General features: G+C 43.5%; 1 protein-coding gene across 1 annotated transcript; it reads left to right on the top strand.

Moving 5' to 3' along the window:
• The first annotated feature begins 89 nt into the window (after positions 1-89).
• agtr1a (angiotensin II receptor, type 1a) lies at positions 90-27,213 on the top strand. The gene is made up of 2 exons (XM_041182673.1): positions 90-374; positions 22,448-27,213. Exons 1-2 carry the CDS (start codon positions 291-293, stop codon positions 23,597-23,599), a joined length of 1,236 nt encoding a protein of 411 aa, XP_041038607.1. The 5' UTR covers positions 90-290; the 3' UTR covers positions 23,600-27,213.
• Positions 27,214-27,545: the final 332 nt, after the last annotated feature.

The raw sequence follows: 27,545 nt of genomic DNA, 5'->3' as shown, positions 1-27,545 counted from the left end.
CAGGACTTAATTAATGATGCAAACGATGATTACAAACAAACTAGAAATAAGATTCATAGCCCAGGTCACTCAACGCCAGGGCTGCACAATCACTCAAGCACAGCAGTCAGCAATAAGCAGCTCTCAGGAAATTGGGAAACTCTGGCAGAATCAATCGCCTCTCACAGATCAGATCGGAAAAGGGAAGGCTCATCACCATCTGTGCCTGACAGTGTCCACACCTCTCTGTGGGTGTCAGGCTGAATATAAAAGAAGATCTGCTGTCACCCTTCCAGTAGCTGAGTTGCATCATGTGCTCATCTTACCCAGTCACCAGCCTCGGCATACAAGCAGATTGTGATCTCCAGGCAAAGAGCTCACTGGTCAATCGTCAGGTAAGGAAGCCATCACTCTTCTTTTAAAGTCTCTGGCACTGTATTCGTCCCCGTACCCATCGCACTTGTAGAATGGTGGCCAGATTGATTTCCAACATTTTCATCCCTTTCCCTGATGAGGCTAATATTTATTCCTACGACTCACTTGGTTTTGCTCGGGTGTGCTCTCGTACATGGCACTGTTATGTAATCATTTTTAATAAAGCTTTAATGTGCTTTTGCTTAATGTGCCTCTTTCACATAACACATTTTTTGCAGATTGCTACAGAATAGGGGAATTACTGTTGTTGCTGTCTGCCTGAGTACATTTTGGTTTTACCACAGGTAAAGGATTAGTGAAGGACTCAGTGATTATCAGGATGAGGATGTTATTTTAGCCTCGTTTTTTGCACTAAGGTGCAAAAGTTAGCTTTTCGTGGTAATTTTCTGAGGCTCAAGTCCCAGTCATCAATAAGTCAGGCTGAAGTATGATAAGCCTAAACCCATTACTGTGCACACCATTAGCCAAAAGGCTTCACAAAATTAATGTGAGCAAAGCTATACAAAATTAGTGCGGTATGTAGATAAGTATTGGCAAAGGTGGAGAAGAAAAGGATTTGAATGGGATTATTGGTGATTTCACGAAGGAAGCCAGACAATGAAAAACTGGTAGAGAGTCATAGAAATATTGGCACAGAAGGATGCCACTTAGTCCTTTCTACCAGTGCTGGCCCTACCTTCCCCAACAGAACTCCTTACTATGATCCCATTTCCCTGCTTTTGCCATTTAATAGTTATCATCTTTGACTGTTTATTGCCTCTCAAATGTTGTTGTGATTGGTTCAGTTTCAGTATTCACTTGTGATAATGTCTTTCATAATCTAATAACCCTTTGGGTGAACACATTCCTTGTAATCTCCTCATTGATGCTTCCAGTACCAAGCGTGAATGTATTTTCCCTCATTACTAATTCATTGACCATTAGAAATAATCTCATACTGTTTAAGCCCTTACATGTACTTGAGCACATATTAAATCCTCATTATAAATAATTAGCTGCACATTAACTTCCTTAGCTCCAAAACGAAACAAATGTTCCATTACGTTCTAAAGGAATTTCTTATACTCTTGTACAAATAACCGTTGAGGCCACTTGTACCATATTGTGTAGAGGGTTCAGCATTCACCTTTCAAAAGAATGTTGATGAGTTTGGGAGAGTTTAACTAAAAGCAACAAAGATGATTCTGGGACTTAATTACAAGGTGAGATTTTCAGAGGTCCAAGTTCCTCAAAGAGGATCAAATCGAGAGATAATTGTGTGCCCCTGGTCTTTAAAATGCAGAAAACCTTGGGTCGTTAGCACAGAAATGTTTGGTGCAGATTTAAATTAAATGAACCTTAAGCAAGGATTAGAAGAAGCCATTTTCTTCACAGAATGATGAGTTTGCGGACCACACTCGCAACCAGTGGAGCCGAGTCATTTAACTCCTACGGCAATAACCTGGGTAAGAATATGTTCAGGAATAAGGTGTGTCTTTAAGGTGTACAGATAAATATCAAGATGATCAAACTGACATGAGCAACATTCTGTCAGGCTATGTTTCGGTCACATTATCTGGCAACTCGTTTACATTCCTGTTGCTAACCCTATCCCCTATTCCTTGGAAATAATGTCAAGGGATGGCTTATTGGTGTTCCAGCAACATTTTGGGCATTGTCTTTTCCAAATGACATAATTTGTCAGGGTTGAATCATAGAGGGGAGGTAGTGGCATAGTGGTATTGTCACTGGACTGGTATTCTAGAGACCCAGGATAATCCTCCAGAGACTTAGGTTTGAATCCCACTATGGCAGATGGTGAAAATTGAAATTCAATAAAAATCTGGAAAAGTCTGATGATGACCATGAAAGCATTGCAGGGTGTACAGGTAAATATTGTCAATTGTTGTAAAAGCCCACTTGGTTCACTAATGTCCTTTAGGGAAGCAAATCCACCATCCTTACCTGGTCTGGCCTATATGTGACTCCAGACCCACAGCAATGTGGTTGACTCTTAAAGTGCCTCTGAACAAAGGCAGTAAATGCTGGCCCACATCCCATGAATGAATTAAAAAATTGGCTAAGATTGATACTTTGGAAGCCTGTTTGTTTATTATCTAGGGATCAAGGAGTTTTTATGCAACACTTCCTTTCAGTTGATGAAGTGGATAGAGTCAATACTGTTAATTGTCTAAGTTGCAGGGGGATGGCACTCATCTGGATAATTACTTGGACATATACATGTGCTGCGCTCAGCAGTCCCTTGTAATAGAAGGTTAAGATGATTCATGGACCCCTAGTGTCCCATGCCGGGTTCACCAGTGTGCTTGAAGCCTTACGCAAGTGGTGGGCGCTGCAGGAGTTGGAGTGCGTCATCTCCACCCATAACACAAGAAATCAAGAAATAGGAGCAGGAGTAGACCATATAACCCATTGAGCCTGCTCCACCATTCAACGCGATCATGGCTGATCTTGGGCTTCAACTACATTTTACTTCCCATTCCCTATATCCCTTGAGTCCCTGAGAGACCAAATATCTGTCTATCCCAGCCTTAAATGTATTCCGTGATGGAGCATCCACAACCTTCTTGGGTCAAGAATTCCAAAGATTCACAACCCTTTGAGTGAAGTAATTACCCCTCATCTCAGTCCTAAATGATTGTCCCATTATCCTGAGACTGTGCCCCCCCGTGTTATAGATTCCCCGACCAGTGGAAACAATCTCTCAGCATCCGCCCTATCAAGCCCCTTCAGAATCTTGTACATTTCAATGAGATCACATCTCATTCTTCTAAACTCCAGAAAAAATAGACCCAATTTGCTTCGCTATTTGTTCATAATGACACATTAAATTAAAATATTAGGTTTCTGTTGAAGTTTTTTTTTTGCAGCACCCCTATAAGGAGTGGTTCTTTAGTTAATTAATTAATTTTGTTCATTTGGTACTCAGAAGACTATAAAGGGACACGAGTGTTGCACACAGCAGTCCTGTGTAATAGAAGGTTAAGTTGATTCATGGACTCCCAGGCTGCTTGTATCTTCTGTGGCCTTGAGGAGTCTGTGTTCCACATATGTATAGGTTGTCTGAGCCTTCAGCCCCTTTTCCACGACTTGAGGTGGCTGCTGCTTGAGTCTTGTTTGCCCTTCAGTCCCACGCTCCCAATCTTTGGCCACCTGGTGCAGGGTGAAAGAGGATGGGTGGGCAGGGGAGATGACTTGCTTGTAAGCCAGCTCACTGGGCCTGGCCAAGGTAGCTACTAACAGGTCCAGGCAGCGGACGGCTGAGGGGGGAGTCATTCATGCCAACTGCCTGCCTCTCTTCCATGGTTATATCGGGGCGCCCGTAGAGAGGGAGCATGTGGTGTCCGCCAGTACGCTTGACGCACCACAGGGAGTGGAGTACATCATATCCCCCAAAATGTTATTTTACTTTAAATTAGATAGGTTCCCTTTAAAGATTTGTTTTTCTAATGGCGCCCCTTTAAGGTGCTGGCAGTTTGTTAATTTTTTTATTAGTTAATTTGTTTATTTGATTTACTCAGAAGAGAATAAATAGACATATATTGACACTGTTAGGATACATTTGTAATGTTTCACTTTGTGAATAAATCTAAAGCTGAGTAAACATTGAACTCCTGGCCTCCTCCTTCACCAACTGGCTGTAAGACGTTTAGCCAGGTCTAGGCTAGGCTGTGCCAGCTAGATTGTACCTGTCAGTACAGGATGAATGATAGTAAATCAGAAGCACGTTGTGCATCTTTTTCTTTGACTATCACCTGATTTACTCTTCCTCACAAAATCAAAATCGACATCTATAAGTCGATGAAAGGAACAGACCAGTTGGGCAACAATGACTCCTTCCCATTTTATACTTTCCTCTGTTCTTCTTCAACCCAGATAATGTCACCAGTTAATGTTCTCTGAGGGAGGCGTTATAGCTGGGCAGTTTGAAAGCTAAACCCACGGACTGATGTGGTGTGTAAATTTACCTAGGAAGCGTGGTGCATGTTAACGCAGCGAGGAAGCAGATTAAGGATAAAACTTAAGTAGGAAGTTAGTAACCTTGGTGCTGTTGTTTTTGTGACAAAACCAAACTTTACCTTGCAAGGAGGGAGGAAGCGATCCTCTAGTCTACTTTCAAACACAGGCCCAGCATCCATTCCTGGTGGCAGGTTCGCTGACCTCAGCCATCAGGGTATCACTTGGATTCTTGAAATTGACCTTAGAAATCCAGGTTAGAAAGAAGATGAAGAACATCAGCTGGGTGACAATTTCTAAACCATATCCAGTCACTCTCACTGGCAAGTGTGTTAACATTCAGCAAGGATGTGAACTACAACAGTAACAACTTGTATTTAAATGGTGCCTTTATCATAGTAAAAAATCTCCACAGAAGATCATCAAACAAAATCTGACACTGAACCAGTGAGATCTTTGGACCGATGACAAATATCTTGGTGAAGGAGGTAGGTTTTGAAGAGCGGCTTAAAAGAGGAGAGAGGGATAGAGAGGCAGAAATATTTAGAGGGGGTGGGGGGGAATTCCAAAGCGTAGAGTCTAAACAGCTCTCAGGTGGACACATTTGAAGTAGAGCAGGGGAATTTATCATTCCCACCTTTTGTGTAACGCCCCTTAGCTGTTTTGAAAGAAATGTTCTAAAATTCACGAGATGGGAAATGTCATAGGCTGCGGTTTGAATTGGATTCATAATTTAGAGAATCCACGTGTTAAGCTAGTGGGCTCTTAAAAATTACAGCCAATGTGTCACTCCCCACCAAAAACTGAATAGGATTTACAAAGAAATTTAAGGTGGTGGCATCTCAGAAGCTTTTCATAACCCCAGTTTGGGAGTTAAAAAATCCTAATATCAAGGGAATCGGAGCTAAAGTGAATAATCTAATTGATGGTCTAATTGAATAGCAGAGCAGGTTTGAGGGCTTTTTTTATCCTTTAATCTTTCTTGCGATGTGGGTGTCACTGGCAAGGCCATCATTTGTTATTTATCTGTAATAGCCATTGACCTGAACGTCTGGGCCATTTCAGAGGGCAGTTAAGATTTAACCACATGGGTCTGGAGTCACATGTGGGCCAGACTGGGTAAGGACAGCAGATTTCCTTCCCTAAAGGGCATTGGTGAATCAGGTGGGTTTTTACAACAAGCAACAATGGTTTCATGGTCATCAAACTGAGACTAGCTTTATATTTCAGATTTATTAATTGAATTTAAATTCCACCAGCTGACGTAGTGGAATTTGACCCCATGCCCCCAGGGCATTAGTCTGGGCCACTAGATTACTAGTCCAGAGACATTACCACTATACTACTATTGTCTATTCCTGTTCTTATGATCATGCTCTTGGGCTCAGCTTCTTGGTTGTTTAACAATTATGTTAGCATGTTAATGGTACAAATAAACTACATAAGGTGAGTCTAAATGCAGATCTTAGTGGGCACCTGTACACAGTAGAAAAATTGAGTATAAACTGAATGATGCAAAACCACCTCACGTGCGAAACAATCATATTCCATTTTTAGACGTGATCCAAATCCAAGCAGCAGAGATCAAAGAGTAGTACCTGAATGTTCTGAAGAACCCAATGCTCTTAGAGATTTCAGGTTTGATCTTCCACTGAAGTTAAACTGGGGAGCTAGCTTAACTCCAGCAGGTATTGGGGGCTGGGTTGCTCCATCAGCTGTAGGCTGATGACAACACTCATGACAGGATGGACAGTACAAACAAGGACAGGCTTACTGAAGTCGGATGTAACTGATGGAAATATTTCATTTAAACCAAAACCACCCTGGATGCCAGGACACCTGTTTGTCGCTGTTTTGCCCAATGTTGCAGATGACAAAGGCACCCTTTAAAATATAAACACCCCAAAAGATCGCTTGGGTATTAAACTTGACAAGCATTGCAGAGCCCTTCCTGGTGTCCTGCCCAATATGTATCCCTCCACTAACATCATTTAATAAAATTTATCTGATCATTATCACATTATTGTCTGCGGGGTCTTTCTGTGCACAAATTGCCTTCATGTCTCCAAAGATACAGCAGAGAATACACTTCAAAAGTATTTAAGACCATAAGGCCATAAGACATAGAAGCAGAAGTAGGCCATTCGGCCCTTCAAGTCTGCCCCACCATTCAATGAAATCATGGCTAATCTTATAATCCTCAACTCCACTTTCCTGCCTTTTCCCAATAACTCTTGATTCCCTGACTGATTAAAAATCTGTCTCTCTCAGCTTTGAATATATTTAACAACTCAGCCTCTACAGCCCTCTGCAGTAAAGAATTCTACAGATTCACTACCTTCTGAGAGAAGAAATTCCTCCTAATCTCGGTCTTAAATCAGCGCCCCCCCCCCCCACCCCCCCTTACTCTGAGACTATGCGCTCTGATCCTAGACTGTCCCACAAGGGGAAACAACCTCTCAGCATCTACTCTGCCAAGCCCCCTAAGAATCTTATATGTTTCAATAAGGTCACCTTTCATTCGTCTAAACTCCAATGAGTAGAGGCTCAATCTACTCAAGTATTTTGGGGCATCCTGAGGTTGTGAAAGGCATTATATAAATGAAAACCCTTTTTTCACAGTCTACCTCACAGTTAGGGAGTCTGGGAAATTGCTAAGTGTACAAAAGGGTTAGTAGAAGAGGGGGAAATGCATGTTCCTTGTGCCTGCCCCATCCCATCGTATCACATAAAGAGGTGAGTCGGCCAAGATGACTGCGCAGCCCATCCAGAAACCCGCTTTTGCCAAGCGCAAGGGAAAGTACACTGATCTGAAGAAGGAGCAGCTACTGAACCAGTGGGTGGTAGAGAATTGATGCCAGTATCTCCAGCGGCAATTAAAGGCAGTATACATCGGCTGCCAGGAGGAAAGTTGTGACCAAGATATTTCAGCAATTTATTTAAATAGCTTCTGACTGAAACTACTCTGGTTCCCTCCACAGAAAACCATTATTTCTTAAATTAGCTCATTGACCTAGTCTCAAGCATCGTTCATGATGCTTGTTCCATTCCAGAACAAGAAAAAAAATAACAAAATACGCCAGAAGGAACAAAGGAAGAGAGCCAAGTGCAGGACACAGCGCAGAATCAAGTCATAAGGTTCACCCCTCGCTACAAAGTCATGAGGGAAGGCTGGAGAAGGTTTTCCAAACTTAACTCGTGGCAACTTAGAGGGAGTGTCCTAAACACAGAGGAAGGAACGTAGAAACATAGGCCCAGATTTTCGCCACACTGGAGAGTCTCTCTGTGGTGGAGAAAATGGCGGACTGCCCGAAAATCCTAAGTCCCGCCCCCGAACACGGCAATTCCCATATTTGGGGGAATTTTGCGTTTTGCGCATGCACAGTTCAAGGAGGCAGCTGGCTGTTTAAATCATCAAAACCCTCCACTGAACTCAGACTTTTGTACCCCAGAACTGCAAAACCTGAAGTGTGCAGTTCTGAACTTTGTGCATTTCTTTGGATAGCCAGGGTGTCCCTTTGGAGAGGCAAGGTACCTCTTTGGTAATGGTCCAGGGACAGGTTTGGTGAGGGCCTTTTGATCAGGTGCCTTTTGGAGTTGTTACAGGCAGGCATAAATATATGTAAAAAGTGCACAAGCTCATTAACTTTCAAGCTCATTGCAACTCTCAATAGTCGTATCATAGTCAACTTATCAAATGCAACTAGCTAAAGGACCTGTCAAGGGGATCTGTCAAAAGTGTCAAGAGGAACTTTCAAAAGCACCTGTAAAAGGAACTATTAAGCTGTCAAGGCACTTAAAAGTCCTGTCCTTTAAATCTTTGGAAAAAAATGTCTGGAGAGTTTAAAAAAATGCATTGTTTGCTATTTCACTCTGTCTGTTGACATAAGCTGGATGGTTTGCATGACTGGATTACTGCTTCATGACTGATTTCACAACTATCCATTATCACAGTAGGCTGCATTTCCACAGTTTGATTGACAGCTACAAGCAGTTGTAGACTCTCTGAAATGCGACCATGAATTCCAATGCTTGTGGTTGGAAGGGATTGTGCACTTGAAAGAAATGCTTCTTGTTATAAGGTTTTATTCAGTTGCAGGGCGGGAGGTCTTGTGTAACAGTGGTGGGGCCCCAGGTTTAAGTCCCACTTCAGGACTTGATGACCAGGGAAACTGCGTGTGTAATACGGCCAAACAGGTCAAACAGGTTTATTAAGAGCCTGTTATTGCTTCCAATATACCTAATGGCAGGTGATAAAAGTAGGAGAGTTTCCTGGTCGGCCATACTGCCAAAGGCAATGGCAAACCACTGCAGTACTTCACCAAGCACGATCATAGACCAATCCAATGGAGTCTATGGTTTCCATGGATGAAGCATGGGGAGTGTGTGGGTGTTGAAGCGGCTGAGGGCGAGGGCTGAGAAGGTGTTTCATGTTTTACCCTTTTTTAAATTTTGGACACAGTGGCGGAGCCCCGGGACAGGCCTCCCACCCAGCCCACCTCCAAACCCAACATCCCCCTCACTTCTTCCAGGGTCATCCACCACTCCCACTCCTCCCAACCTCAGAGTGTATTCCACTATCCAATTAGATCATGGCTGATTTGTATCTAAACTTCATCTACCTCCCTCGGTTCCATATCCTTTAACAGTCTCACTTAACAAAAATCCATCCATCTAGATTTGACAGCTTTTTGGGGAGAGAAATTTCCTGATAAATGCAGAACACTACTTCAGATGAAACCCAGGATACACAGGCACACATCCGGGGAAAAACGAATTTTGAACTAATATCTGGATCAAAGAAAGAGTGTGTGAAGAAGTACTTTCAGACACCACCGCTGAATGACACAACTCCAATTTTAAAAGGTTATGTTCCCTTGTTCTGGACTCGCCCATGAGAGAAAATGGTTTCTCCCTATCTACATCATAAAAATTCTTGAATCACCTTAAACACCTCAGTTAGATCACCACGCACCACCCCCCCCCCCCACCGCCCCCCCACTTAATCTTCCATGCTCAAGAGAATACAAGCTAAAAGATAGAGTTTTACACAGATGGAAATGGGCACAGAGGAGGTAAATGCAGAGCACTACTTCAAATTAAACCCACGGGCACACATCCGGGGGAAAAACGAATTTTGAACTAATATCTGGATCACAGAAAGAGTTATCAACTAAGGGAATAGATTACTGATGGAGAGAGGATGGGGGAACAATTCATAGGCTGGTTGGTCACTGGGCCGTTAATGCTGGAGCAATTACAACCAGGGATGCCCCAGGGTTTAACTATCCAGGACAATAATTCTTATGCGGCTGTTCCCAAATGGCGCCTCAGAGATCTTTTCTACTGCCCAGGAAAATGTGAGTTAAAAATAAAGGTTTTCCTGAAGTGTCTACATTTTACAAATTTCTGGGTATCCTATTTAAAAAGTAAACTGCCCCATTAAGAAGTGGAAGTTTCTGCCCTAACGAACAATGATAACAGTGGAAGTTACTTCATAGAGTGAGCACTCCTCTCTATATTTGCCTGCCCCTTGAAGCGAAGCAGTCCTTGGGTTTCAGCTCCTGGCTGCCCGCTTTGCCACCGCTCCTCGCAAGTATCTTCAATGGCATGAGTGGAGGACTGGAAATAGCCCGCCACCTGGTGGTTGGCACTAAGTATTGCAGGGCAATGTTAGCACGGCAAGGAGGACGCGATTAAGGCAGCGACTGAGAACGTAAGGTTATAAATGTTGCCCAGTCAACACTATCTGACAAAAGGAGAACAGACAAGATTGGAACATGGTGAAATTCCGGTGAAAGGAGGCCTGGTCATTAAAGCCCACCCATTTACTTCACGGTGAAGGTAACCATGTTCGTCATCTGGGGTGTTTGGTAGGGTTCCAGTGGATACCAAGGTGACTGCTCAGGCCAATCCGAGCCTGGAAGGTTCTGCTACAAATAGGACAGGATACCGCAGGTGATTGAGTTTTGGGCGAGTTGCTGGCTCGGGATTTGCTTTTCTTGATCTTTCTCTCTGCCTCTGATGTGTAAAGGAGGCCGCATTGTTTTTTATTTGGTTGCGCCAGGTCAGCGATCCTGGGCGAGCTTCTCCCTGGATTCAAAGTTGATATCAAAACTCCTAAGCAAAGCCTTCAGAGTGAACTTGCAGCGCTTCTTTTGATCGCTATGAGAGTGCACCCCAAACTCAAGCAGACTCACTTTGGTAAGCAAGTGTCAGGCATTCTGGCTACATGACCAGCTCAACTCAGTTGTGACTCTCTCAATATGATGCAGATGCTTGACATGGCAGCTCAGGTGAACACCTCAGTGTCTGGTATTTTATCCTGCCATATGATCTTCAGAAGCTATTAATATTTTAATAGAAGACACTTGAAAATATATATTATGATACCTTTTGCATTTATAGAGCATCTATCCATGCCAACATGTCTCAAGTGTTTTGCAGAAGCAAAAGTTTGTTTTATAAAACAGTTTTTGTGAAGCTGGTTTCCCCCCTTTAACATTCATGCCTCCGATTCCCTAAACAGTTTGATCATATTTTATTGCTTTCCTCTCCTCGATCTCAGTGCTTTACTGAGAACAGTAAAATAGGAGTTTAAATATTAACCATTGAATATTTCTGTCTGTAAGAGTAACAATTTTCTATCGGTCCGATCTCAGGTTAATACGATCTAAATGTGTTCTACTGGTGGATAATGGCTAGAGAGAAAAGAAAACATATATTCACACAGTCCCTTTCACAACAAACCAAAATAAAGTAATTTTGAACTGTAGCCACTGCTGTGATGGGGGAAGCAGAAGCCAATTTGCACACAGCAAGCTCCCACCAATTGAGATGCACTGCCATGGTTTAACATCCCATCTGAAAAACAGAACCTGTGACAGTGCAGCATTCCCTCAGTGCTGGCACTAGAGCATCAGCCTAAACTTTATGCCTAAGTTTCTGGATTGAGGTTTGAACCCACAACCTTCAGCCTGAGATGCAAGGTGTTGCCCATTGAGCTGTAGCTGCTTCAGTTTGCCCTGTTGCAGGTCTGCCTTGCGGTTGGCTCCCTTTCTTACCTGCAGCAACTTTTTTACTAGCTTTCTGCCCGCTTGCTCATGATCCAACAGGAAGAAGATACGTTTGAGTCGGCCAGCAAGGTTCAGCCTCTGATAGTTTTCCTTCCTCAAGGGGGTGGCCTAGAATTTGGGAACTGACCTTGGCACAAGGAGGCTGTGGGAGAGGTGAGGGGGAAGGGGAAGGGACCTTGTGCATCTTGGTAATTTTTATCAAAGGGTCAATATGCTGCACTGTTGCCCAACCTGATAGGCAGCAAATCAATAACAGAAAACTTCAAAAAAATAAATGTTCTGCATACAACTTCCCGATCAGTACATAACAAAGATAACGTATGAATAAAGCAAAAAGTTAGAATCAGTTAAAAATATTTATCCATTCTTGGAATATAGACTTTGCTCGCAATTGCAGCTTTTATTGTCCATCTCTGGTTACCTTTGAGAAGGTGCTGGTGAACTTTCTTTTTGAGCTGCTGCCATTGAAGTGAAAGAAGCTTCCACTTGCCAAACCCACAACCTCTACAACCTAGAAGGACAAGCTGGGCCACTAGTGCAATGGAACAGCACTGCCTCCAGGTTCCCCTCCAAACCAGTCACCTTCCTGACTTGGAAATATAGCACTGCTCCTTTACTGTTGAAGGGTTGAATCCTGGAACTCTCCATGTGACAGCACGGCGGGTGTACCTACACCACATGGCCTGCAGCGGTTCAAAAAAGCGGCTCACCACCACCTCCACAAGGGCAATTAGAGATGGGCAAAAAATGCTGGTCTAGCCAGCGACACCCACGCCCATGAATGAATAAGCAAGAAAAATTTAAAAGCAAGGCAGTAAGTCAAGGCCTTTCAAGGTCTTGAGGCAGCAACCATGAAGACACCATACGAATACACTTGGGTGAACTTTCAACTCTCCACCCAGGCAAAAACTGGATTGTTTGAATCAAAGAACTGCTAGGGTTAGCAACTTTCCCACGTTATCTCCAGAAATTAAAGGTTAATCTCCAGGACAGTGCTGCAGTAACTGTGGAGAAAATCTATAGGGGCAATTCAGTTGAAGAAGGTGGCACAGTTCTGTAATCACCGCCTTGATGAACCTGCATTGCTCCTGGGTGAGATGGAAACCTGTTAGGGGGCTAGGGCTTTATGTGGAGAGACTTCATCCTCCTCCTCTGCCTCTTCCCAATCCCCTGTCTGCAGCCTCTGCTCTGCAACCTTGGTCATGTCGCAGGCCACGGCCCCTGAAACTACAGCCCCTCTGCCTCTTGCAGACTTGGGGGTCCAAACCCTCTGCCCTCCTTGATTGTGTGCAGCAGCTCAGCAAGAGAGCTCCAGAAACAAGCCTCAGCACTTGCACGTATCAAACGCACCTAACCTGCAGTTTGGATGCCTGTCCCTTCATGCTAGTGGGGATAGGTTCTCCATGCAGCTGGACAGATGGACAGTCAAGAACAATGAACAGTTAAAATAACAAACAAAAGGGTTTTGACCTCTCTGGTCTTGTGCTGTAGTCTTCTTTTCCTGCAAAGATTCTGTGCCATTTTATTTTGGCATATCCTGTTTTTCCCCAGCTCTGTTGATGAGAACATCAGTGAACGTCTCGAGGCTCTGTAGAGGGTAATGCTTGACTAATGTGGAGGAATTCCTACCAGCAAAAAGTTAAAGACTGGTGCCGGTGGAAGTGACTCAATATTGGCTCACAGGAATGTATATCCATAACTCCAGAGAGTCCATAACACCCACCAGTCTCTCAGTGGGTATTAAAGGGTCTTTGCCAACATGGGTCGTATCTCTTCACCTCTACCATGACGAGTACCTCCGATACCCACTAAAACACGCGCATACGTTATTTCACTCTATACCTTCACTTGTCGAATGAGGTGTCAAAGCAAGGAACCACCCAGTCTCTCAAGTGAATGTGAAGGATTCCCTGACACTATTCTGAAGAAGAGCAGGGGAGTTCCCTCTGGCGCCCTGGCCAATGGTTGTCTCTCAACCAACATCACTAAAAGCAGATTATGCCATTGCAGCATGTGGGAGCTTGCTGTGGGCAAATTGGCTGCTGCCATTCCCATACAACGGCAACGGCAGCATTTCAAAAAATAAACAAACTCCTTCGGCTGCAAAATGTTTTCAGGCGTCCTGGACTTGGGAAAGGTGCTTTATAAACATGTCCGTCTTTCCTGGCTATCTTTCTTCGGTCGTCTCTCTGTCCAGAAGGTTTTCCCTTGAGGCTGAAACCCGCGCACATCACCCCGGGGTGGCTTTCCATCAATAGCTGCCCGAACTCGCTGGAGAAAAACAATCAATTATTTTGCCCTGGAATCTTTGCAGCCATTTTAAAGGCTTAAAATATGAAAATAAAAGCTGGAAATCAGAAACGAAAACAGTTGCCAAAAAATGCGATTGGACAGGGAGCATCTGCAAAAGGACAAATTATGAGTTTTGGGGAGCGCAGCCTACGCCAGACATCGGACTGATTATTTGAAGCAGCAGCAACAACTTGCATTTATATTGCACCTTTAACATCGTCAGGTGCCCTGAGGCACTTCACAGGCAGAAGAAAAATGGCTCCCAGGGCAAAGAAGGAGATTTCAGGACAAATGGCCAAAAGCACTGTCAATGTGAAAAGTCTTAAGGGGCACTTAAAGGAGACAGAGAGGCAAAGTTGCAGAGTTTAGAGCCCAGGCAGCTGAAGGCATGGCTGCCAATGCTGAGGCAAAGGAAATAAGGAGGCCAGAGTTCTCAGAGGGATGTAGACTGGTGGAGTTAACAGATATAAGGCTATTTTTATGGTTGTAAATTTAGGGGGAATTACCATTCCTCTGAGCACACTTACCAGGTTGCTCCTAAAGAAATGCCAGATTGCATCTGAAAGTGCAGCGATATTACATTTATTCTTTGATGAGATGTGGGCATCAGCGGCAGGGCCAGCACTTGTTGCCCAACCCTAATTGCCCCTTGAACTGCATGGCTTGCTAGGCCATTTCGGAGGACAATTAAGAGTCAACCACATTCTGCAGATCTGCAGTCACATGTAGGCCAGGCCTGATAAGGATAGCAGATTTCCTTCCCTAAATGACAACGGACCAGGCGAGTTTCTATGACAATCAATTATAATTTCACGGTCACCATAAATGAGACTAGCTTTCAGTTCTGGATTTTTTTTTATGAACTGAATTTAAATTCTGCAGCTGCTGTGGGATTTGAACCCATCGACTCAGAGTATTAGCCTGGATCTTTGGATTATTAGTGCAGTGACATTACCATAATGCCACCATCTCCTCAAAATGGTATTTCCTGCTGTATACCTCATAATATCCCAATGTCAGCTCCTGAAGTGTACAATAAACAGTAGACAAAAACTATTCTAAAATATTTATTCCCTGACTAGACCGGCCAGGCTAGTGGTGCTGGTGATAGTATGTATTTGTCTGCCAGTTACTTTGACGCCACTCCTGCTGCACCACAGAAAATCCAGCCCTGTGTCTTCTTTTACTCTTGTTTCACCTAAGTGAGAGGACCAGAAATATCTCACTGAGTCAAAAAGGGCTGGATAATTAACAGAAAACTGAACAGTAGGCTCATTCCTCCTGTTAAGCTGGAACTGAAATGGTCAGAAAACAGTTACAGGTCAAAAATATTTCACCAAAAATTGCTTTGAAATGTGAATGCTAGACTGTAGAAAGCCAAAGGGAGAACAATATATATATTAGGTCAAACTTTTTCTTTCATAACTTCCAGACCATGTTGAGGCAGAAATAAAAATCTATGATTAATCATTAGGAAATGCAAGTGATCACTTTTCAGAGTGTCTTGGCACATTGAGGACCGTTTATAAGTGAGCTATTAAGTTAAGCCATTTTCCACACTGTACTTTGCAGCTTTGTCCCAAGTAAATACAAATTGTTATGAGTGACATTTTTTCAGCTGTTTTCCATTACAGTTTTTCACACATCCACATGAATAATGTACCAAGAGCCCTTGAGATAACTTGATCTTTGAACATTGCCTAAGAAACCTTCCTGCATTTATTGCTAACAGTATGGCACATTTGCGTGAAGCTTTTGCATTGTTGACATGTGGAACTTTCCAGAAAAGCTAAACAGCACAAGACCTCTGAGGGGACTTGTTTCAAGCAGACCTAAAGCACATTAAACATGCTGGGTCCCAAAATGGGTATAATCCATCACTTTCACAGGAGGTCAAAGGGTACTCCAAGAATACTGAATATTGTGTCAAGAGCACTGTGGAGGATAGGGGTGATGCCCCATGTATGCTGGTTATAGAAAGTCTACTTTCATTTTTAAATAGTACAGCCTAGAAATGTCAGCTCCTGTTCAATATTAGTATACAGGTATTTACATATTCATGTCAAATGAGATTGAAAGAAAGACCTGCAACTATATGGCACTTTTCATGACCACCAAACATCTTAAAGCACTTTACAGCCAATGAAGTGCTTTTCTTCTCAGTGTCATCACTGTTGTATTGTAGAAATGTTGCAATGGATTTGCTTTTTTAATGAATTGGGGGTGAAAATGACCCTCAGCAGCAGCACGGTACAAGTGATGGCGAATTAGCCACTCATTTCCCAATGCACCCTAATTTCTTCCCCATTGAAGTCAACATCTTCAGCCTGCTATGAGCGAGGTGGAGGCAAATATGTTGCACGATGTTCTTCTGAAGATAACATTTGCAAGGGTTCTGGAGAAAGAACAGGGGAGTGGGACTAATCGGTAGTTCTTTCAAATAGCCAGGGCAAGCACAGTTGGGCTGAATGGCCCCTTTTGAGCTGCTGCTGAGGTTTAATGATTTGAATATCATTTCAGTACATTCATCCACTCATGGGCGGACATACTGAACATATCCACCCATTCCACTTCTGCCAACAAACTAATAGAGGATAAGCTCTATTTTCTTGCCACAGGATCTCTTTCAGGTTTCACAATTGCATGCGTTTCTTTCATTCTCATGGTATTAGAGTTAATTTTCAACTTCATGATCTGAGTGTAAATACGGAGATGCAGACTGGCCTCCTAATATAAAGCTCATTTAATTTTCATCCCATCGATTTTAATGGAAATAAATACTGGTGGTTTCCATAATGGGAGGGTGAACCTGGCACCCAGTCAACAATTTAATTGTTTCCTGTTCAATTGCTGCAATCCTTTTTCTCATCGCTCTGGATATAACACTCAGTGATCGCTCACTAAGACCATACAGGTGTGATATACATCCTTGCTTCCTCTTCTATATCTCCATTTCTTAAGAAGGGTTTTTAGCTTCTCACCTCTGCTTCCTTCCCGAAAGGATTGACTCTGTTGGCTTGTGTTTCCAACTGCAGTTTGACTAACAGCAGGTCTGTGTAACCAATTGCATAGCTATTTATTTTAAACTGAGGCAAATGGTCCCAAAATTAGGAGGGGCTGAAAGACCAGAATTTAGCCCTGAATCTCCTTTTCGTAATCCTTCCACCCCTCCATCTGCCTCTCCTCCTTTAATAGCCTCTGAAAACCCAAGGACAGAATTGTCCCAGAATTGGGCTAAGTGCGGTAGCGGGCACATAAAACAACACTTTACCCTCCAGCCGCAATGGTGGGTTTTGATGCATTATCATTCCCTTCCCACCTCATTATTTACGCAATCATGGGAAACACGCCGTTTTGCTGGCGAGCTCCCTCCAATTCACCCGCCAAGCCATCGCCTTGCCACTTCCTCATGCCAGGTGAACTGTAGCAGTTTTTCTGAAGTGTCCCTGGAACGTCCTTTGGATGCCATGGAGGGTTGCCGTGATGTCTTCTGCCCCCGCTCTGGCTGCAGGAGGCCCATCAGTGTCACCACTCCGGTTTGGGAGGTGGTGGCAGTGGTGACCAGTGTCAATGTTGCATACAAGAGGTTCACCATCCAGTGCAGAAAGAGGATGAATGATCTCGTCCATGCCACAAGGGTAAGGCAACCATCTCATCACTCTAGGCTCACACTTGCACAAGCCCATCACACATTCGCTGGCATCTCACTCACTACCAGCTCAAGGGACATCACCACCCAATCTGATACACATACCCTCATATCTCCATCTGACCTCATCTCCTCTGGGGACTGCGCCCTCAGCCCTCACCATGTTGGGGCTACTTGCATAGATCAATATGTGTCCTGCCCACACACCCTGGGATACACCCATCCCCAGTGCTGCCTTACCCCTGCAGCTTCTTCACTTGCCTGAGGCCATTTCTTCCCCCTTCCCCAAGCAAGCCTTACGGCTGGCCTGGTAAGTACAGACCTGCCCATAAGCCCCCCCTAAAAGTGATGCGGTGCTGCCTGCGAAGCCTGGCGCTGATGACCGTGAGTGCTGCCCAAAGCAATGTAGGCAAACAAGCCTCAAAATCCCGAGCAAAGTGCAGCTCACCAGGTGCACGTTGCTTATGTTCAGTTGTGAAGGACATCGGCATGTAATCACGCTGATGTGCCCGGATGATCCAGCATGGGGGGGATGATTCTGGTGGGCAGGCAAGATGATGAAATGCAAATGCATTGAAATTAGGTTCCCGAAGTCCGTTGGCAGGGAAGACAGTCTGCCATTGACGAGTGGAGCGGATGATCGTAAATTAGTTTCACAAAAGCGTGAAACCGATTTTTGACCTTCTCATCATATTATGCACTCATGCCAGCCATGAGGCCCAATGTCAATGGGCCCAGAAAATTCCAGCCCAAGTCTATAACAAAGCTTTTGCTTATCCTCTGTAACACCTCCTTCTTTAACTTGCTGTCCATTTTTGGTTGATTGCACCTCCAAGAAGTGCCTTAAGAATTTTTTATTGCCCCAAAGGTGCTAAGTGTGGGGCACTGCTGTTTTTCAATGGGAGCAGAGTGGATGGGTTCTCGTACCCATTGTGTTGTCACTCAAACTGGCAGAATGGCCTCCCTGCACTGGAAATCCTGCCACTCTACCTTTTTGCCACCTTAACAGGTGTCAGCTGTGGTTCACTCAGGCCTCTGAGTCAGGAGGTTGTAGGTTCAAGTCCTACTCCAGGTCTCCAGCATAAAAATCAAAGCTGGGACTTCAGTACTGTTGCAGTGCTGCCCTGTCAGAAGTATTGCCTTTTGGATGAGATATAAAACCAAGGCCCTCTCAGGTGGATGTAAGAAATCCCAAGGCAGAGCTGGAGAGTTATCCCTGGGGTCCTGGCTAATATTGATCACTCAAACAACATCACAAACACAGATTATCTGGTCATTATTGCATTACTCACTATGAGATCCTGCTGTGCCCAATCTGGCCACTGCATTTTTTTACATTACAACTGCAACTATACTTCGCAGAGCACTTCACTGTCTGTAAAGTGCTTTGGGACATCCTGAGGTCATGAAAGTTGCGTCATAAATGCAAATCCCTTTTTCTTTACAAGGGCCAAGGGAAATATAGATGCATGAAGTATGCACGTTTACTTGACCAGTACTTCACACCAGTTTCATGATGGCAGCTGATTCAAGCAGGTCAATTGCCATCAGGAGAGCAGCAACTATAAACTTTGGATGAAATAGTCCTAGCCTCCTCACAGAGTGGCAAGGTGCTGGTCTGATATTCCTGGGACCCTAGAGATAAAAACAAAAAAACTGCGGATGCTGGAAATCCAAAACAATAACAGAATTACCTGGAAAAACTCAACAGGTCTGGCAGCATCGGCGGAGAAGAAAAGAGTTGACGTTTCGAGTCCTCATGACCCTTCGACCGAACTGAGTGAATCCAAGAAAGGGGTGAAATATAAGCTGGTTTAAGGTGTGTGTGGGGTGGGGGGGTTTGGGTGGGGGGAGAGAAGTGGAGGGGGTTGGTGTGGTTGTAGGGACAAACAAGCAGTCATAGAAGCAGATCATCAAAAGATGTCATAGACAACAGAACAAAAGAACACATTTGATCTGCATCTTTTGATGAACAATTTTAACACCTATGTGTTCTTTTGTTCTGTTGTCTGTGACATCTTTTGATGATCTGCTTCTATGACTGCTTGTTTGTCCCTACAACCACACCAACCCCCTCCACTTCTCTCCCCCCACCCAAACCCCTCCCACCCCCCACCCCCCCACACACACCTTAAACCAGCTTATATTTCACCCCTTTCTTGGATTCACTCAGTTCAGTCGAAGGGTCATGAGGACTCGAAACGTCAACTCTTTTCTTCTCCGCCGATGCTGCCAGACCTGCTGAGTTTTTCCAGGTAGTTCTGTTTTTGTTCCTGGGACCCTAATGGACAGATGCGCAAAGAGTGCCTTAAAAGACATGGGCGCAAACCCCCTTCATGTTAATGACCCAAGGACTTGTAACAGCATCAATATTGGACAAGACTAACAGCACTTTTGCATAGAGGGCAAGACTCCAGGAAATTTGATGCCACTACTTCCAGTCATATGAACTAAGAGGCAGTTCAGCTTTGTGTAGGAAACTCTGGGCTGTTGTTTGCCGTTAGCCTCCATGTTTAAAATCTACAATCTCGGAACAAGGACTGTTAGATTTGCCTCATCCCAGAGGACACCCATTCACTGCAGAGAGTTGTGCCGTATTGCAGTGTTTATCAAGCAAGAAGGAATGAGATGGATTACGCTCAGGCTGTGGGTTGCCTGGCACTTGTACAGTGCTTGTGGTATGTGGTGCTGTTTTCTTTTCTGAATGACATAAGAAATCAAATGAATGCTGAACTTGACTGGACTGCAGATTAACAGTTCCCTGTAGATAAAGGAAAAACACTCATTTATTTTCACATCAGCTTGGTATTTTGTTTGAATTATGGACATATTACATCCTTAAGTATATCAGTTTGGCTTTATGGGTCAGTTGTGGGAAGGAATTTACATTCAGCATTTGCCACCTATAAATTATACTGGCATTTTGACAGCAGTTTAATACAAAAATTCCTGAGAGACTCCCCAGATGTCATTAAACGGAGGCCTTCTGGCCACTTCATTAACCCTAAAGGTGGACATGACTAACAAGTACTTACTGACGATTCAAATTCACTTTCATGTGTCCTATAATGTAGTGTGGACAAGTGGGGAAACATATTGGTTTCTCATATTAGGTATCTATGGATTTGAACCCCAGGGCTTTTTTGTTATTTAATTAGAAGAATAAATTTAACGAATAAAAATGCATTTGGCATGATTATTGATAATTTACTGAAGGTACTTGATCAGCATAAAGCTTTTGCCAACCAGGTAAGTCAAGCACCAGGATGTTGGCAAAGTTCATTTGATCATTTTATGCGAAAATAGGCTGTATTAATAATGACATATTTGGAATGTGACGTAAAGGTTTAGGCATCCTAACACCAAAGGCTATGATACATCAAAAAGTAAAAATAAAAATGATATATTCTGGCACAGAATCAAATTTTATTTTTTTTAACAAATAAGCACAAAATTATAGCAATTATAGAATGATACAGCACATAATGAGGCCATTCGGCCCATCATGCCTGTGCCAGCTCTCTGAAAGGGCTATCCAATTAAACCAACCACCCTGTTCTTTCACCAGAGCTGTAAAAATTCTTCCTTTTCAAATATATACTCTTTTGAAAGTTGCTTTAGAATCTGCTTTCACCAACCTTTCAGACTTTACATTCCAGTTCATAACTATTCTTTGTGCAAAAAATACCCCCAAATTCTCCTCCTCTCCCCTCTAGCTCTTTTGCCAATTATCTTAAATCTATCACCTCTGGTTACCAATCCTCCTGCAAGTAAAAACAATTTTGACTTACATACTCAACGAAAATCCCTTTTAATTTTGGACACTTCTATTAAACCTTTGCTTAACAGTCTGTGTTCTCAGGAGACCCATCGCAGGTTCTCTAATCTCTCCACCTACCAAGGTCCTTTATCCATGGTTTCATTCTGCGTCTTCTCCAAGACTCTGACATTCCCTCTAAAGTCACCATGAATCAATTGCAGAGAGCTCACTGACAACTGATAAAGTGGACCAAAAATTAATTAACAACTTTGACCGTTAATTATTCCATCCTGAGAGTTGTCAATAATCAATCTCAACCATTCTCACTCTTAACCTTATTGGACGTAGCAAACACGATATTTTTAGAGGGGTATTTTCCACTGATTGTCCAGTATGATCCTGACTGCTTGTTCATTAAATGTTTGCATGCGAAGCAAGCAACATGAAAGCAATTAAAGTTTTACAGAGCAAAGGCTCCAGGTTCAAATCCCAGGGATACCCAAACCTCTCATTAGGCGTATTGGCACAAATCAATCTAGTTATTAGGAAAAATACCCTTGTCTCAGGAAACAAAAATGATCCCAGATGTTTGAACTCAATTTAAAAACTTATCAAACAATTGCAGAGAATCACTGTAGCTCTGGACCAATATGGCCAGCTTAGGTGAGAATTACCACACAGCACCAGTGACGTCAACTGAATTATTTACTCTGGTCCAATTTCCTGAAGGAAGCTGTGTAGAGATGATGAGTCCTGTTCCTGAATCTGCCTGGTGGAAAACTGATAGGATCAGATCAAACATTGTTTTTAAAAAGCGCCTGATTTTACTTTTCACTCAAGTCAACGGAGAGTAAGACATAAGAAGTGGGAACAGGAGTAAGCCATAAAGCCCAACCAGACTGCTCCACCTTTCTATATGATCATGGCTAATCTTCTACCTCAACTCCACTATCCCCAAATCCCTCAACTTCCCCGAAAAGTGGCATGCTGTAAAACTGCAGTGTTTATCCTGATCCCATCAATTTCCCACAGGGAGGGATTCAGTTAAAATGACACCCACTGGCCCCCTACCCCTCACCCCAGGGTGGTCTGAATCAACGTGCACATTTGAAAGCAAATAAATTGGATTAGGGTAATTTCTGTAAGGAGAGCTGTCCGATTCAGTGCTGAGGCGCCCGGAGCATTCGATCTTCTTGGAGGGGATCGCTGCATTGCCCTGAAGGAGCTGTGTGGGGAAATAGATAATGCAGTTTAAGTGTGTTTAAAAATTAACTAACATGGTACCCTTTCTGCTGACAGGACATGAATTGGATGCAGATGGCTGAAAACTCCAGCGTATTTCACAAGTCACCATCTGGCCTTGCACTGGACACGGAAGAAACCATGCTGAACAGTTCCATGGGGAATACCTCAAACCTGACCTGCATAACTGGTGGGAGGCACACTTACATTTTCCTTATGATCCCTGTCATTTACAGCATCATCTTTGTGATGGGAGTTTTGGGAAACAGCATGGTCATCGTTGTTATCTATTATTACCTGAAGCCAAAAACAGTTGCAAATATTTTTCTGCTGAACCTGGCGCTGGCTGACCTGATCTTTGTGATCACTTTGCCGCTCTGGGCAGCCTACACCGCAATGGAGTACCACTGGCCCTTTGGGGTCTTCCTGTGCAAGATGAGTGCCACCATTCTACTGCTGAACATGAACGCCAGCATCTTCCTGATCACCTGTCTCAGTATCGACCGTTACCTCGCCATTGTGCATCCCATGAAATCGAGGACGAGGCGCACCTTACTCCATGCTTGGATGGCTTGCATCATGGTTTGGTTACTGGCTGGCTTAGCAAGCCTGCCCGCCATGATTTTCCGTGATGCCTTTCACTACATCGGCTGGAATAAAACCATCTGTGCTTTCCATTACCCAGAAGAGCAGAAGAATCAATGGATATTTGGCATGGCCCTGTTGAAGACCTTTCTGGGGTTCCTAATTCCCCTGCTGATTATTGTAACCTGTTACTCCCTAATTGTCAAGAGCCTAGTGCAAGCGTACCAGATTGAAAAAAGCAAACCTGCAAGCAACGAAGCATTTAAGCTGATTGTGGCTGTCGTGGTGTCATTCATTTTGTGCTGGCTTCCATTCCAAATATTCACTTTCTTGGATATGCTTTCCCGGCTGAAAGTTATCAAAAACTGCCACATTCCTGAAATTGTTGACACTTCCATACCCTTTACGATCTGTGTGGCCTATTTCAACAGTTGCCTTAACCCCATCCTCTATGGCTTTGTTGGCCGCACTTTCAGAGAAAAGTTCTTCCTTCTTTTGAGGTGCATGCCCCCCAAGGTCAGAACTCACCCAAGGCTGTCAACTAAGATGAGTTCATTGTCGTACCATACCGTTGAAATCCTGAATGTAGTAACCAAAAAGCCAGTCTCCTCAAGTGGATTTTAAGCAGCCCTACTTCACGAAGCATCACCAGACCATCAGGATTTCAAAAAAGGACTGCAGACATATGAATGATCTGCTGTCAATGGTGGGTTTGAATAAAGCAACCAGGTTGCAAGACCCCGAAAAACCAAATGTTCTGTCGCTTGATTGAAATTGCAATCTGCCCTTTACTTCTGTTATCTATTTCCCAGTTACTCGACTCCTTGTTTCAAAGTGCAGCCTCTGCTAAGCTTCTGCTTCCCAAGAGCTATCTAACTGTTCTGGTCTTTGGTCAAGTGCCCATTCTGTGCGTGACAGCCTAAACAGCGAGGCAACATAGCAAAACCCAATATGTTCCTCATCCAATGTCCATTCAAGGGCACTTTCCAGCTGGAGTCACTGGATCAGGATTCAGGATTGGGAACATAGACCATTCGAACATGTATGCTGGGGCCTGTTGACTCTTCATCAGAACTGGTGAAGAGTCATGCAGACTCGAAATGTTAACCGTGTTCCTCTCTGCAGATGCTGTCAGACCTGCTGAGTTTTTCCAGCTATTTTTATTTTTGTATCAAAAAAGTGAGCATTGTTTGACAACTTTCGAAGTGTTCTGTTGACGTCAGAATTGGACTTGGGCTGGCATTTTAGTAAATCTTGAGGTAAAGATCAACTATTAGCAACATCTACCATTTACTTGTGAATTCAGCAATTTAACCAATGTGAAACAGAAAGCAAAACATACTATGAAAAACACAGGGGTCCAGATATTCTTGAGTTTGTCTGGGCAGAAGGAAGATTCAAGTTCACCGCAATTGGCTGGCCCTTTTTTGGAAGTTGACAAATTATGACAGAAAGGGGGAAGTCACTCCTTGCACCATCTCTTTCATGTCAGCTCAAACAATTGGGACTAGCAAGCTGACATCTCCCAGGGGCGGAAACTCACCAGCGCTGCCTTTAACCGGGCCAAGGTAAAGATCATCCACATGAAACACGAGGACTTAACCAGTATAGTGATGGGGCTCAAAATGGGTTTCCCAGCGCCAATCAATTGGAAAGCGGCAAACAAGAACCAGAAACAATTATTTATCCATTCTTCAGTTGGAACAAGCCTGGCCTCTTGACGGAGTTGCAAGGTCAGATGATCACCAGAAGCACCAGAAATGGTGCAGACACACAATCCCTTTATTTTAACGGCCATCCACAGGATTTAAGACAAAGTCACTGTAAGCAGGAATGTCCTGACAGTGGAGCAAGATTCCAGCAAGATTCCCCACTACATTTCAAGAGTGTGTTGCCGTCTCCACGTAAAATTTGACAAGAAGTATTTAGAGTCTCCGACCATTTGCCAAATCCAAAGCACAGAGAGGATACAGACAAGAACACGACTTGAGCTGTGTTGTTTACTTTGCTTCTGACGAAATTCAATAAAAGTCACTAACAGCAACTTGCATTTACATGGTGCCTTTAACATACTAAAATGCCCTTAGGACACAGAAGCAGTATCAGAAAAATATTGTCACTTAGCCACATAATGAGATTGTAATGTTCGATTGTATGGTATTTGATTATGTGTGTCCGTATCTGTTCTTTATACCTATGTGTAATTAGTTAAGCCGGGGTGTGGTGACTGCGAAAGAGAAACTAAACTGTAGGCAAGCAGCTGGAAGTTTGAGGACAAAAATTTTTAAATATTGACTAAAATTCCTGTTCAGACATATCACCTAGAGTATATCATTTCCACATATCTCCAAGGCATAAAACACAACAGAGATATTCGGACTGGTGGCCAAAGGCTTGGTCAAAGAGATAGGTTCTAACAAGCATGTTAAGGGATGTGGGAGTGGTAGGAAGGTGAAGAGGCTTAGGGAGGGAATGCGAGAATTTAGACGTAGGTAACTGAAGACATGGCTATCAATGGTGGACAGATCAAAATTGGTGATGCTGAAGAGGCCAGAATTGAAGCAAGGCAGGGGAGAATGGATTTGATACAATGCAGTGGATATCTAACATCCAACTCCACCCACATCCTATGCAGACATTGGGTGGCCAGTCAGCAAAGCAGCCCTCTCCTGGGGGGTGGGAAGGATGCATGGGAGGGCCGCTACATCGAGCAGCCTGCCCTCTGGACTTAGAAAGAAGATAGGCCTGAGGACGACAGTGGTGGATCTGATCTTGGAAGACCTAGAGTGGCAGAGGCCCTGGCTAACTTTGTGGAACCCAGAGAAGCCCTCAGTACACAATAACCAAGCGACACGTTTAAGAACAGGAGGTCTACCATTTAAATGGAGGAGAATTTTTTTTCTCTGAAAGGGTAGTTAATATGTGGAATTCTCTTCCCCAGAAAGCAGCGGAGTTAGACAGATTTTGGGAATCAAGGGTTAAGGGGGGCAGATAGCAAATTGGAGTTGATACACAACCAGATTAGCTATGAACTTATTGAATGATGGAGCAGGCTCGAAGGGCTGGATAGCCTACTCTTGCTCCTAAGTCCTATGTTCCTATTTCTTCCCCATCTCTGTGCCAGCACCCCCAGTACTGCCCAGAAACTGCAAATGGAATCGCTTGAGGCCCTGACATGCACATTAAATGGGTCTAACCCAGTGACTCAGGTCAGCTAGCCCACTTCCCGGCAGGGGTACCCTGAAATGTTGGCATGACTATTCACCACTATTCGTGTGGCACTCTTTCCTCTGTGTAGAGGGCCTCAAAATAAGAAAACTCAATCAAAAACCAGACTACCAAGTGCAGATCCAGCAATTGCTCCATGCCCACTTTCCCACCCCCGCACTGGTGTGTTCAATTTATTTCCCAAATAAATGCCTTATTTTAAGATTACTAATTTAACATACACCACACCCTTACAATAGGGGCAGGTTAGCACAGTTGGTTAACTGTTCAGCATCAGCAGACATTGAGGCCTTTGCGGAGAGAACATGCAAAACAGTTACAAAAAAATTAGCAAATTAACCCTCTGTTACTGAACCATGCTTTTAAGTGACATACTCAAAAGAGACATACACGCCAAACAAATTCAAGCCATAGTGTTCTCAATAACACTTAGAAATTCTGCGACCACATTTAAAGTATTAACATTTTTCTCAGTGTTGCTTCTGTCAGTAGAGAGATGATGAAATACGGTTAAAATGCAGATGAGTTAGGCTTTAATCTTTCTCTGTCTAGGAGGCTGTAAATAATGAGCTAATTCATTAGCCTGTCTCGTCAATCGAATTGCCCGCTCAAACCCATTGTGTGAGGAGGCTGCCTGTAAAGGTCAATTCTTCAACCCACATTCTTTCTGAGCAAAGCTCCTGACTGAGACCAGGGGATCACTGCTTTCACCCTGAAAGAGAGGAAGACAGCCAAAGTTGCATGTCATTGTGTCAATAAATACGTTATTGTGTTTGCTGCGACTACTCCTCCATCCAGGAAATCAACTGATAGAACTTTATTCAGTGCAGTTTATCAACTTTTAGCAATTAAAATGTAGAACATTTCAACTTGTGTAAATTCTTGCTGTGCATGATAATTTATTGCATCTGTCCTATTTGCTGTTGCATTTTTAAAAACACACGGCTTTTAAATAAAGTGTTTCCTCTATTATCGCTAGTTATCTTGAATAAATTATTTTAATTATTATGTATAATAGTGAACTGCCTCCATTATTTGAGTCATGTATTACAAGTAGAAAAAAAGAATTTAAGAACATAAGAACTTGGAGCAGCAGTAGGCCATTTGGCCCATCAAGCCTACTCCGCCATTCAATGAGATTATGACTAATGTGATTGTGGCCTCAACTCCTCTTTGACTCTTCCCAAATCCCTCGTGTCCCCTGTAGTTCAAGAATCTGTCTACCTCAGCCTTGAACATATTCAATGACTCAGCCTCCATGGTTTACAGGGGTAGAGAATTCCAAAGATTCACAACCCACTGAGCGAAGAAATTCCTCCTCATCTCTGTCTTAAGTGGCCCA

Source organism: Carcharodon carcharias, chromosome 2 (genome assembly GCF_017639515.1).
Source record: "Carcharodon carcharias isolate sCarCar2 chromosome 2, sCarCar2.pri, whole genome shotgun sequence".
Lineage (NCBI taxonomy): Eukaryota > Metazoa > Chordata > Chondrichthyes > Lamniformes > Lamnidae > Carcharodon > Carcharodon carcharias.
The sequence above is the reverse complement of the archived record's forward strand: the minus strand, read 5'-3'. Positions and strand labels throughout refer to the sequence as shown.

Bases quoted from the DNA above. Each gene is read 5' to 3' on its own strand.
- agtr1a (XM_041182673.1), top strand. From the start codon at position 291: ATGTGCTCATCTTACCCAGTCACCAGCCTCGGCATACAAGCAGATTGT. The intron at 375-22,447 runs GTAAGGAAGCCA...TTCTGCTGACAG, and splicing joins GCTCACTGGTCAATCGTCAG to GACATGAATTGGATGCAGAT.